Raw genomic sequence first — 14207 nt, 5'->3', positions numbered from 1 at the left:
TGAAGTGACCCAAAAAGAAAATCATCTCTAACAGCATTCCAAATATAATTTCTATTTTATTGCCATCACCTCTTAGACATAGAAGGCTCAAAACACAGCCAGATTATATTTTACTCAGTGTAAATTAAGAGGAATAAAATCACAGTATTTATTCACTTGCAGTATAAGGCTTGGTTTAATATGCTAAAAATGAACATATTTATAATGCATCTCAAAATTAATAAACATTATTATATTAATGATGCTCTTGATTCTTACTTTGTTTCATATCTTTAACCCAAGGACTACTTGATTTTAATTTTGGAAATCTTATTTTTTATATTGTGTAGCATTTATTCACTTATAAAAAGAAGCAGCATGTCAAGTAAAGAGCTTTGCTTTTCAACCCTTGCTCTGTTTGAAGTTTTTTTTCTCTCAGAACACTTCTGTTTTCCACAAGACATTCTATTTTCAGACCTTCTGCTGCACACTTCTTTAAACAAAGTAGCTCCCTACATTTGTCTGCCCCCTGTTTTCAAATACATATCTCCTGCTGTTGGGGTTTCAGGTATGTGTTCTATATAGCCAGGCTTTCAGAAGCAGGCAAGTGCTGAGCCTCATGAAAAATTTAACGTCAGCCTGTTTTCCAGGGTTGCATTTCCTGTTTCCTCCCTCCTTGACTCTCGTGTAAATAATTAAGAAGAGTGATGCGCTCTTTGCTTATGGACAGCCCTTGGCGTATTCTCTGCTTTTCAGCTCAGCTGCTGCTTTTCCATATTTCATGTGCTTCCCTTTCTCTCAGCAAGCATTTTCTCTCTCGTGCTCACACGGGCCAGAGACACAGAGGCCCCCTGCAGCCGATGAGCCAGTTGGCCCTTTGTGCTCAGAAGGAAGGGACCGACTGTCAGATTTCCTTTATGTATTTCCCCTTCTTCACACTACCTGGGGTGACAGTAGATTTGCTGTTTTCAGAAAGGTAGGGACTCAAGACAAGGTGTCCTGTCTTTTAGTTTTCTTTTCATTTGTGTCCCTTATGACCACACTTGGAAGACTCAGGTTAAACTTTGTGTGTTTGGCAGTCCATGCAATGCTGCTTCCAAATTTCAATGCAAAAAACAGGCTGCAAATATCAGCCTGACTTTTAAGTGCTTTTGTTAAGACCCCAACCCAAAATGTCAAAAACATCTAAAACAAAGATATTGGTTTCATTTGATCATTTAATATGTTTAATATAGCTGGATTATGCCAAAAGGGGGAAATACCTGTTTAGAATATGTAGTTAATTTCTTAGGAGGATCGTGCTTTGTGCTTTTTGTGAGATTTTCAATCCATTTAGTGTAAGACAGGTTGATTGTCCATTTAGTGGTACAGTCTAGAATTTTAGACAAAGCTCACCCATTTGAGTATGTAGTTATCACTTTCTTTTCCAGTTTCTGCTATAACCTCTCTGTTTCTCTTTCTTCACTGTCTGCAATGACTGAAATGTTTTCCTCAAACGTTATTTCACACAGCACCTTTCAAAAAAAGGTTCTTTCCCCAAAAGATGTAAAAAAATATATATTCAGATGCAAAAGAAAATACATCTCAAACATGCCTAAAAAGACAGTCACAGCAGATAAAGGGTTGCAAAGCTAATAAACCTTTGCACACCCTGGTGCTTGGAAATTTCCATACATAAGGGTATGCAAATTAAAACCAGCTGTGCAATCCCAGAACCCACCCCGGTCTACTAACCAATCGCCAACCCCCAGCATTAAAGCTCATTTTTCTTTAGAGAAAAGCCAACACGCCAAAATGATTCAACATTTCACTACGTTGAAGAATGGTGCCAAGGTTTTGCTGTTACAGCTTTTTGCTGCTGTTGTTTCTATTTTTATTCCTCATGGCAGTTCTATACTATACGCTGAGCTGTATCTTCTTCAGCCTACGCTGCCTTGTACGCAGTCTCTGTTTTTGGCTTGCCCTCATTCATTAGTTCCAAGTTTTTCCAGCCTGGGAATCTGGAACTAATTCTTTCTGACAACTGGAAAGCTTTGCCTGTCACCTACCAACTAAGGCAGACCCTTTCTCCATCCATCTCTCTGAGGGGTGACCGCGGGTGCTGGTTATGTATATATGTATGTTTTTTTTGCTGCTTGTAATAAATCATGGGTTGACCTGTTACATAACTTTTTCTACCAAGTCGTACTGAAAAGTTACTAAAACTACTATGCTGTGATTTCAGGAATAGTGGTTGTATCTTTTTTAAAAAAAAGTCCATTCTTTTTTTTGTGCTTGTGTTGAGTGTACATGTAGGGTGCCTGTCAACTCAGACAGAGTTCTCATTAAATTATTTTGTGACCTTGCTCTGAAATCTCCTGATCAGCTCTTGTCACCGAGTTCCCAGCTTCTATGTGACGTAATGTCTATTTAGAGCAATTCTGCAACACTTTTCTGGCTAAACAGTGTATTTCATCCCGCATTTGAAAATGTTTTTGATCTGCATTTTTTCTGTGTTTTTAAATACAGGAGGTAGAAAAATTCCATTTTATGCAGCTTAATTTTTTGTAGCAGGGTTTCTCACTGGAGACAATCTGAAGCACACAGTTAAATACTCTTGAGTATTGTGTGTGGGCATGACATGACATTCTGTAGTTCAGTTGTTTCATGGAGGGTGTAAGTACCGTTTTTAGTGCACCAATCTCAGGTTAAATATTCATGAACACTGATTAGAATAACTGTTATCCAGAGACTGCAAATTTTAATTAACAGTTTGTAAGAAATTAATATTGAAACGTGATCAATGAAGGTGACTGCGTGTACAAGTCAGTCCAGAGATTGTATTTTCTTAATCATTTTAAAATGAGATTAGTGTATATATGTAAGTATAAGTTTATGTATATGAACATAAATATATATACTGGAGTTTTCTGTACTTTGCTGTTTCATTCCAAAGAGTTTTTTTAAACAGTTTTCTTTAAGCTGCTTTTCTCGCCTGTTTTGTACATTTTTCATACCCGTTTTTTCCGCAGCACCATATACAGTCAGATATACAGTAAGATTTCAATTAATTAGTTGCATGGCCAACTTTAATGCATTTAATGGTTTCAGTCCTAAAACTACAGCTGATTTGAATGACTTGATTCAGTGAAATTGGTTGAGAGGTGCATCTTAGAACATTTTTCTACATAGCATAATGGCAGCACAAAATTAGGTGATTGGAAAAGGGAATTCCTGAGTGACTGAACCAGAAGGAGTGCTCTCACAGAGCACAGGTTGAGTCTATCAAGCCCGTTTCATGCCATGATCTGACTGGAACCAGAATCCCCCAGGCAGCAGCTGATAATATCGCAGAGCATGGATAGGGTTAGCTCATCAGGGCTGTCTTAGATCTTATCCCAAGAGTGGCTCCTGCAATTTCCCTCACGGGATCAATAAAGTATCTTATCTATCTGTAGGGTGGTGGTGACATCATTGAGAGATGTGCCACTCATCCAGTTTGCGCTAACTCTCCTGTAAGGCACTGAGGGGCAACAAGATTGTCAGGCTAAAAGAGGTCTCTGTGCCATACAAGAGACACTATTCTGAGCCAAGAAACATTTGGTGATTCCAGATGGGGTGGGTTTAGAAAAGGTGAAAGCAGCATTATCAGAATGTATTATTAGGAGGTTTAATGCCGATGGTGATGCTTGTAGCTTTTAGTAATATTTAATATTGAATATGAAAGGTGCTTGTGGGAAACCTACAAGCCACCGTAGTTTTGCTGTTCACCAATACACATAAAGTATCCAAATAGCTGAAAACCAGATGGCAATCGATTGAAGAGTGTTTTTTACTTGGCACTGCAAGTATGGGTACATGTCTGTGGTAACCCTGGATGTGAAAAGGTAAAGACTACAATAAAACAGGTTTCACAGACTTATCCCCCCCCCCCTCCTGTTCTATTCAGCAAACGACTAAGAAAGGGTGACAAGAATGGGAAAGGACTCCGGCATTTCTCCATGAAGGTGTGTGAGAAGGTGCAGAAGAAGGGCACAACGTCTTACAACGAGGTGGCGGACGAGCTGGTGACAGAGTTCGCCGACTCCAGCAGTCTGATGGCTGCAGATTCTGTAAGCGGCTTTAGGCTTCAGCCATTATCATTCTACAGGATGATAAATTCTGCATTCTAAATAATATTCAGATTAATTATCCACTGGGCACTACGTTTATTATGAAATTCTGGCCAGTTGTATGGGTTTCAAAGATGTTTCACCACAGGACTCACCAAGTCCTGCTTGATTTTTTTTTTTGTAGGTCTCCTTAAAGGCACCAGCAGCTTTATATCTGTGCAGGAGGATTAAATTAGTCCAATTAAGCCTTAATTGAATTGGCTGTTTTTCTGAAATCTTCTGCAGTTGGTTTAAGGACCCATGCTAAACTGGCTGGGGTGTTTCGTTATATATAGTTTAAACCACATCTCTGATCTGTAAGGTGCATTTTTAGACAGATTTTGTAGTAGTATTGTAAAAGTAAAAAAGTTATAAATGTTTTAAATCAAAATGATTATGTATTCACTGTGTGTGAATTATTGTTCTTGTGAAAGAAAAGGTTAACTGATTCAGTTATTGAGCTCCCTACAAAATTCTGGAAAGCCCCCAACAAATACTTTCCAGTATTATTTCTGACAGGATGACTGAAATAGCTCGGTGGATAATTAATCTGATTATTCTCTGCGGAATGTTTAAATTATAATTAAAAAAAGATTTACAATAGGTGGGATAATATGCTGTTTCTGAGCTTTGTAATTTATCTACAGTGGCTTTCAGGCAACTTGACATCTGCTAATGAGATCTACAGTAGATCTTTATGTGTGCATGATTTTTTAATGACTACAGTTTCACCACTGCATAAGATTTGTAAAATTTTCATCCAACATTCCTTAAAATTTGATAAAATATCCACTATCCAGTGGCTGAAGAAATTTACACTGAATCTTGTTCAGAATTGCACAGATTAGGACAGCATTAGTGGCTTGAAATGCAGGATGTTTTGTTTTTTGTTGATACAGGAAATAAACCGGGGAGTTAATAAGTTTTGAAATACAATAAGCATCTCTATGTTTCCTACTGATTGGGTATCATAGTTGAAATGAACGGCTTGAGAAATTATATTTTCCTTATATGAATTAATGCATGCTAGTTAAATTAATGCGCTTCGCTCTGGTTTTTCCAGCAGGTGTACGATCAGAAGAATATTAGACGCCGGGTCTACGACGCCCTGAATGTTCTGATGGCGATGAACATCATCTCAAAAGAAAAGAAGGAAATCAAGTGGATTGGGCTTCCAACCAATTCCGCTCAGGAATGTCAGAATCTGGAGGTGAGGCTTACTGACCTCAAAATCATTTGCTAGTTCAAAAGGCCTACCTGTAACGTAACCTAACGTTACATATGTATTCATCTCACAAGATCAGTTTTAAAATTGAAAGATGTTGCAGCATATTGAGAACATTTGCATTTCTAGCTTGTAGTCTGTTGCTAGGCAGAAATTTGACTGAGGGGAAAAAAACGTCCATGTCCATAAATTGTCCTTGCAATCTCTGAACCAGTTTTGACAGTTTTCCATGAGAAATATTTTAGCAGTATGTTACAATAATAGTATGCTATTTAGCATTTAGTATTTAGGACAGATATATTCAATCAAACTGGATGTAGGGACATTCATATGTAATACGATTTTGTATGTCTTGATACAGAATCTTAGCTTGCATCCTTCTGTAAAAAATGCCATTTAGACCTTGGTATGTGGTGGCATCTGGATTTGTGTGGAATGTCCTTCTTCCTGACTAGCAGGGTGATCTTAAGTACATCTGGCACAACTTCACATCTGCAGTCCAGCTCCCCAGAGCAAGAGCCACGTTCCTCACGAGCTCTCTGTCGTCTTGAGAGAGCAGGCTGCTCCGCTGGGAAGATTAGCTCTGCAGACCGACTGCCTCACACCTTCAAATAATCACTCTGATCCTTCAGAACGACGGCATTTTTTTTAATCCTTGGGATGAACTGATTAAACTCTGCTGAAATGCTGCTTTCTAGCTAACCAATTCTTACAAACAATCGGCTTCGTACATCATGTGTTTGTAACTACATGCATGTCAATGGTTTCTGATGTTTTTCAGCTGGAGAAACAGAAAAGGATAGAACGGATAAAGCAGAAGAGAGCCCAGCTGCAGGAGTTGATTTTGCAGGTACCTTTTAACACAAAGCATGAAGCTTAAGCACTTCAGCTGGGAGATTCAGAAGGCTGCTGAATGGAACAGGCTGCTGATTACCATATGAACAGTTAAACTTTTAACCCCAACTGGGACGAGCATCTTAAATCCCACCAGCCTGTGAGAAAGTACTCTCAAATTCAGGGACCTTGTCACACTCTTCATTTCTCAATGAAACTTTCTTTCCCAGAGACACACATACATAATATAGGAAAGACCATTACAGTAAAAAAAAATGTTTTTTTTCATGTACCTCCTTTGGCTCGTCTTTTAAGTGTAATCTTTCCATTTGCATTTGATATTGAAATGGTGAGCATAGGCTTTGTTGAGATCATGTAAAGTAACATATAAAATGCCTATGCAGCATTGTCAAGAGATGAGATTTACTTCTTTAAGTGGACTTTTTCAAATTCAATTTCATCTTATGAAGCTGCAAGCCACTTCTAACCCACGGGCAGACAGGCAGAGTGGCTTGCTAAGGAGCACAGTTATCTTAGAGAAGGCCTGTATCATTCTGCTGAACAGGTCAGGATCCAGGAATCAAAACACATAAACCACAAAATGTAAAGCGTATACATAATAAGAGTGCTGCCTCTACAGGACTAAAATATGCTCAGTGTGTGAAAGAAGTAGACTGCTTGGAACACCCCCTGCTCACTGTTGCTCACCTCCCAGCTGTCTCGGTCTTGCTCTTGTGCAGCAAATAGCTTTTAAAAACCTGGTGCAGCGGAATCAGCGGGCAGAGGAGCAGAGCCAGTGTCCTCCCCCAGCCAACTCCATCATCCAGCTGCCCTTCATCATCCTCAACACCAGTGTGCGCACAGTCATAGACTGCAGCATCTCCAGTGACAAGTGAGAAGACGCCACTTGTTACAGTTCCTTCTTGACACACACAAAAAAATTCCATCACCCGGCTTTATAATGCACATAACTTGTGTATAATTTATACGTTTAAGTAAAGATTATGTAAGTGCATAAATGTTGCATGTATTTCTTGGGTTTGTGGAGGTTAAGAAATAATTCATGGAGATGCTTAAAGGGATGCAAATAGACCTTAATTTCTATACATATATAAGACATAAAAGCATCTTTCTGGTACCAGGATGTTGTTTTCTCCTCCAGTTCGTCATTGCTCTTTTTAAGTCCAATGGAGAACAAGAGTCTCCATTCCTTAATGTGTCTTCAATATGGCCCTCTAGGTGTGAATACCTCTTCAACTTTGATAACACCTTCGAGATCCACGATGACATTGAAGTGCTCAAACGGATGGGAATGTCTTTGGGCCTGGAGAGTGGGAAATGCACCCCAGAGAACATAAAACTGGCAAAATCCTTGGTGCCAAAGCCTTTGGAAAGTTACGTTACAGGTAGGCCTTTAGAACTAACAAATGATTTTGAATCGGCCTCTAACCAAAATGTCGTGTTTAAATTAAACTTTTCTAAAGGTGATTCCTGTAAAGCCTCAATTTCACAGCATCCTTAACCCTCTGTTTAAAGGGTTTTCTCTGTTTAAAGTACAGGAGACTTTCTCCAGTTGGCTGACGACTTTATGGCCTGCTGGGAAACAGTTTAAGAACTGCCCTCCTGCTTTTGGGTATTACAAAGTGTCACCTGGCCTCATAAATCAGCCTCAGATCTCCCTTGGACCAGCTCCTAAATATCACTGATGGGGACTAGTAGTATGCAGAGGCGTTTCTTGTGGTTGCCATGGTCACCATTAGCAACACGTACTTAATTAACATTCAAGTTAAGCCCTTTTGGGTTTTTCTCCACTCACACAGTGTTGATTGTATTTATGGCTTACAGTGAGTTACTGTACTTGCCTTTTATTTGGCGGTTCCTGAAAATCCTCTTTTAAATCCCCTGTTAGAAAACAGGCCCATTAAAAGAGGCAGCAGTATTTTGAGGCCAGTAGTAGGGAGGTGACAATTAGGGAACGTTTCTGCACTGTAGAAATATCTACAGTGGGGAATTCTTCTTACTATTGTAGTTTTATAGCAAGATTACTTTCAAGATGAGGTTATTTATTCCAGAAACAGCCCACTGTCTTCTAACTTCCTGCCCAGTCTAGCATCTAATTCAAAACAAAGTTTCGCATATCACAATTCAGAGGCAAAGGTCTGTGGGGCAGCTGAACCTTGTGCTGAAAGAGGGTCTTAAGCATTGGAGGTTTACAGAGGCACTACAGGAGGTGCTGTTCGGAGAGTGAGAGCATGGATGTGGGCCAGCGTCCCTGTAGGGGTCAATTTCAGGAGAGCCAGAGGGAGTCTGATTGAAATGGAACCAGAAGGTGGATTTCGGTTTCATCACTGTTAACCCTGCCGTTTTCAGCATAGAAGCCCTGGGTTTGTTCAGAAAAATGCCAAGCATCAATTAGTCAAGTAGGGAGCTGGGTCAGCATGCGTAGGCTGCAAAGAAACAAGTAGAGGTTTATTCCATGCTGAAAAGAGAAGAAAAGAAAAAGTGTTTCAGCTGTGGAGCCTTCTTCGGGTGTCACACAATAGATTATTTTAAAGCATCTTTATTACCATACAATTTTGTTTGCCAAGAAAATATGTTTACATCTTATCTTTTCTTCATGCAGATAGAATAAGTGATAAAAGCAGTAAACAGTTAAGGAGGGAGGGCTGCCTAGTACAGAACATGAGAAGACATGAAAAGTTATAGTGAAAGCCTATATTGTTTTATCATTATGCATATTGCCATAACAAACTGAAAAGATTCAATTTAAAGGGAAGCGAAACCACTGTGAAATGACCAGACTACCCTTTTTTTTACCAGATTGTATATTGAGACAAATACATTAAACTTTTTTTTTAGTGCACATCATTTAGTAACTTAATAGCTCATAATCCTTAATAAAGTCCACCTGGATCTCACCTAAAAAATGGGGAGGTTGACATATAGATGAGGTCAATTTATATTTGACAGGCTGCCAAGAATGAGCAGCGTTTCAACTGAAGGGTTCAGTTAGTTTTGACTGTGTTAGTTTGTGGCATATCAGGCCTTATAAGATCATTCAAAACAGCACACCAGGGTGGTAATTCACCTTGCAACACTCAGGATTTAATGCGGAAAGCTCAGCTGTATCCTGTATAACCCAGATCTGCTCTTTCCAACAGCCATGGCTAAGGGACCTTCCTGGCTAGACCAGGATCATTGCACCAGCAGCACTGATCAGACTCACCCCCCTCTGGATACCACAGGCAATATGTCCTTAGCTCATATAGGGTGAGTCTTCAAACAGTTTTTGAATAATCCTGTTGAAGCACAGACACTCTTTGACTCTTAAGGTTTCCTGATTAATTCAAAATGAAAAGCATTTTTTTTTAGTTGCTATGAATTGTACTTCTGTACTTAAACTCTTTTTTTGTAAAATTTTATAGTATGTGGTTCAGTGTTGGCATCAGTACTTATTATCTCGTTTTGCGGGAATTGCTTTTTTTTTGTGCCTTTTTCATATCCGAACCAAGACTACAGAACACATAGCGAAAGTCCAGCCATAAAGACAGGTTGAAGGAAATTTTCAGTTTCAGTAAAGGAATGCTGAGGGGAGATTCGATCATGTTAAATGGATGAAATAAGGGCGACCCCAACAGTTATTTCAAAATAAGTTCAGGGGGCTAAACAAGAGGACATAACTGGTGATAACATACTGTATAGTAAGAGTGGTTTGCAGTGGTACTCGCAAGAATTTTACAGAAGAGTTATCGTCTTATGGAATAAATTAGGAAGAAGTTGTGGAGCCAGAGATGCTGGGATCTTTTAAAAGGGAGTGTGAATAAAAGTGATAAGTCCCTCGACATCAAGAAGAGTAACAAGCCGTGGTGACCCCAGTGGCCTGTGCTCGGCTTCAGTGTTTCGTATGATTTGGAACGCCTACTATCTATAACTCAGTGTTGAGCAAAGCGCAGTGGAGTGGAGCGAATTTCTAAACGTGTTCTCTCTGTGACTCTTGCGTTTCTTGGCCTCGCAGCTCCTACCCAGCGCTGTGCGTGGACACGGAAGTGGCCTTGACCACCGCCCACTGCCTGAGCCGCCGCAGTCGCCGGTGCAGCAGCGCCACCGCCTCGCACTGCTCGGAGTCGCGCGGGGAGACGCCCTGCTCCTTCAACGAGGAGGAGGAAGAGAACGACGCTTCCTCCCCGGAATGAGGAGCTCGCCGAGCTCCGGGACACAAGACTTTGTTCCGTTTTCCCCGGTTTCTGTAGTTTGGGTTTCCCTCTCGTGCCATGTCCATCCTTTTTTCTGCAGAATGCGAAGGCATACCACGTGATGTGTGAGGAAAGATAAGAAATGCCAATCTCCACCTGATCAAATAGGAGAATAGGAAAGGGGGAGAAAATAGCGGTAGATGGGGCGATCTCAACAGGGAATAATTCCACGTAGCTACAAGACCGTATCATAAATCAATCTTCTAAAATCAATCCACACTGCTATTGAATGAAACAGTATTTTTTTTTCTTAAGGAATCTGCATTATGTCAAAAGTAAATTCTGTTCCGTAATACTCAGTTATATTTTTATGCTGATTAATGCTGATCTTACTTTTTAACATTGTCCATTTCTTTGATCACTGTACTTCCTAAGTAACAAATTTTCAGAAACTGCTAAGCTGTAGAAAAGCTTTGAAGAGAGCTCTTTCTTCCCTGAACATATCTTCTTCAGTGGCAGTTAACAGACTCCATTTTTCTTTCTGCGTCTTTTACAGAATTTCTGTGGGTTAATACATTAGTACATCTTGCTGGTGCTGGGATATGACCCTGTAATTATTCAGCCAAGAGAGAAACATAATTTCAGTGTTAATATATGTTTGTCAGGGCGGTTCTGACAGCTGCGCACACAAACACATCCTTTTATTGGCCTTTAACTTCTTTTATGGTGATAACAGATTTGAGTCTTCTGAGGATTTTTCATATATACATTTCCTATTTTACCACAACCTTTTTGTTTCTAAAAAATATATATTTCAGCATAAATGCATGAATTCACACTTTCAGGAATAAAAAAGGTGTTAGTTTCCTCATTTTTGTATATGCCGTTTATATATATGTGTGTATATGTCTGTATATATATTTGGGTTCAAGCTGTTTTTGTATTTAGCGTTACTGCTGTATGCAGTGCTCCTCAATACAGTTTTATAAATGAAAATTCATGTCTTTACAACTTAAGGTGGAGGAATATCTGAGCTATGATAATCTTATAATAATGTGGCACAGTCTTTTCTCATTTAACCTAAATGGGTTGTTTTAACTTAACTGTGGAGAAATGTTGTTCAAAAGACTAATTTGAAGTATTTTTCATGTCATTTATGGATGTTCAATGGCATACGGCACTCTGTCCACAAGGCAGGAAATAAGACTTCCGAGGACTGATCAAGAATTTGTAACTGCGGTCTAGCTCCTCACTGACCAGTCGTGGTTTTAATTTTCCTTTGTGAAAAGAAAAGTCAGGCTGTTCTTGTTTTGGCTTGAATCTAATCTTGTCTTTCACCTGTTTCTCTTTCATGTACATTACACGACTGTAGCTTCAGTAGAAAAGAAAACATCATTGTCTTGAAATGCTTTGTAAATAGTACCCCACTGGATTTTTTTGGCAAATTTCTTTTTAGCATTTTTTTCTATATAAGGACATGTACTATACTGAAATACAAAGGTTTTTTTTCATTGCTGTGCGAGAGTTAGGCCTCTGGTGGATACCATCTCAGGCCAGACAAGGGCTTTCTTCCTCATCATTATCCACCTTGGTGGCCTTGACGTATTTCCTTTCTGTGTGCATCCTGCTTTCACAGTTGGGTCGCCAGAAAATAGAAATCCAGATTGTACAAAGCAAATAAAGGTACAGTCAAAAAATGGAACTGTGGTGAGTTGTTGTGCTCTGTGCTGCAGAGAACTCTTATGAACATGATATGTTGCAGCTCTTCCGAAACTGGTCTACAGCCTTGACAAGTAATTCGGCCCTGGCATGTGTTGAGATTTACCCACATCTGCCATTCCATGTTCGTCTGGCACTCCCTCACTCTCCGAATTTCAGAAATGCCCGGAGATGAAAACTACTTTGAGGGCCGGCTCGCCCGCAGGGCACTGTGGAAGCAGCGTTGCAATTGAATATATTTGAATATGTATGAGACGTTTTCAAAACCATCAACCCCAGAAGAATTAAGTCAGAAAGTACAGTGCTGTATTTGGTGGAATGAAAGATAGGAAATGAAGCATCAACTAAGCTTTCTTGAAAGCTGGAAATGTCAGATTGTGTCACCAGATAGCCACCTTTTCCTATTCCACTGTAATGTTCTCAAAGAAAACATCGTCTTCGTGAAGGTTTTTGGTTGTCTGTTGAGTAAAATCTATTGGTTCTTCACTAGATCAGCAGTCGTCATTAAACATAAAAAATTTCCTTCTGAAAATAGCAATTTCCAGAAAGACTTTTTACGTCGTATAAAAACACAGCCGTGTCCTCAGAAACCTCAGAAATTTTGACTTGTCAGAATCAGGGCACACAGCTTATATTAGTAACAAGTGGTCTGTACAATAAGGGCGAAATTGTGTTCTTGAGCATTAGGTTTTTATGCAGTCCAGCGTATCAATAACTGAAATGTCAGTTCATTCATAAATTTGTTATAATAATATAACACGTATTGTTGTTTTTTATTGTCGCTTAACATGACGGGGATCACTTAACCCGAGTTAGATTTATTATTCTTCACTATCTGTTTTATACATTAGCATTAAATACATACACAGCTGCATAGTCGTTTCACGTTAACACTTAAAGTAATGTTTAACAAATAAGTGAATGTAAAAACTGCAAAATGGCAGTCTTCCTTTAGCACAAGTTATTTTAATATTTAGTAGAATGGCTCAATCTTTGACCCACGCCATGCGTGATGCCACCTCATCTGATGAAAATGTGCAGGAAGTTTAAGGTAACTGGGGTTTCTTCTTTTAATTCTGTTGTCCTCTTATAAATCATTTGTTGAGTGTTAATTGAGAGTAATAAGGCATCTGAAATAAATGTGCAATTGAATATTTATGTAATGCAGCATCATGTGTTATACTGTGATACCTTGCATACTTAATAGACCCATTTACATTATTGGACGTATTGTCAGTAGCTTCTAAGTGTAGCTTGTAACGCATAAGGTAAGTAATGCATTAAATAATAATGGAAGGAAATTGCCAAATTACATCTGAGGAGAAATGACAGTGGCAAATGTAAAAAATAAAAGTTAGCTGATCATAAATAATATTGTATGATCTCAAGATTGTAGCAGAATTAATCTAGATTCCTATGAGTGCCTATTACAGTTAAACATATCATTGACTTCTGAGGTGAGTCCAGTGAATAGAACAATGCAAACTATTACAGGGGGAAGGGAAAAGTCTTAAATCAGAGGAATTCTGATCGGTCTCAAGAGATACCCGAGTATGTAAAGCTGCTTAAATGAGAGTAGAACTTGAAGGGATTAGATACCTATGCAAAAAGATGTCATGAAGCTAAAATGTACTCGAAAGTCACACCATGAAAGGTGAATCATGCATACAGAAGGGGATTGTTGCGGTTCACTACATCAACAAGATTTTGACATGAACTGATTTCAACACTTATCGACACATACACCCTTGCTCAGACCATTACAAAAACTTGTTACATATAATGATTATCGGTCTTTTCATGTTCTAAAAAAATGGAAGAAAATTCTCACAGTCATGTCAAAAACTCAAAAATGTTAATTAAAGCTATTTAGCAGAATTTGTGACCTACAGTACCCATCCCACTGGCAGTTGTAATGTTCAAGGGAGTAGGTGTGTGTGCATGTCCCTTGCTCTTTGTTTCGCTTCGGGTATTTTGACCACTAACCTAAATTTGAACAATAAACTCATTTCACTTAAGAGCTGAGCCAACTGAAGCCCACATCTCTGGAGGTAAAGAAAAAAATGTTAAACTCCTTCCCTGCTCAGCACATACTAGGGTCCACCACCTCAACAGAAGGTTTATTTT

General features: G+C 39.1%; 1 protein-coding gene across 5 annotated transcripts in view; it reads left to right on the top strand.

Annotated features, from left to right (window-relative positions):
• tfdp2 (transcription factor Dp-2) overlaps positions 1–12063 on the top strand; it is a 41105-nt gene extending 29042 nt beyond the window's left edge. For 2 of the 5 annotated variants that reach the window (XM_088912841.1, XM_088912842.1), the window contains 7 exons: positions 3908–4070; positions 5173–5319; positions 6116–6184; positions 6909–7060; positions 7408–7574; positions 9330–9438; positions 10184–12063. In XM_088912841.1, coding sequence (XP_088768967.1) covers positions 3908–4070; positions 5173–5319; positions 6116–6184; positions 6909–7060; positions 7408–7574; positions 9330–9438; positions 10184–10361 — 985 coding nt within the window. In that variant the 3' untranslated portion in view covers positions 10362–12063. The remainder of the gene's footprint in view (positions 1–3907; positions 4071–5172; positions 5320–6115; positions 6185–6908; positions 7061–7407; positions 7575–9329; positions 9439–10183) is intronic. The other 3 variants (XM_088912839.1, XM_088912843.1, XM_088912844.1) reach the window with 2 other exon arrangements.
• The last annotated feature ends 2144 nt before the right edge of the window (positions 12064–14207 follow it).

This window comes from Atractosteus spatula, chromosome 4 (genome assembly GCF_055471065.1).
Source record: "Atractosteus spatula isolate fAtrSpa1 chromosome 4, fAtrSpa1.hap1, whole genome shotgun sequence".
Classification (NCBI taxonomy): Eukaryota; Metazoa; Chordata; class Actinopteri; order Semionotiformes; family Lepisosteidae; genus Atractosteus; species Atractosteus spatula.
This window is presented reverse-complemented; position numbering and strand designations above follow the sequence as displayed.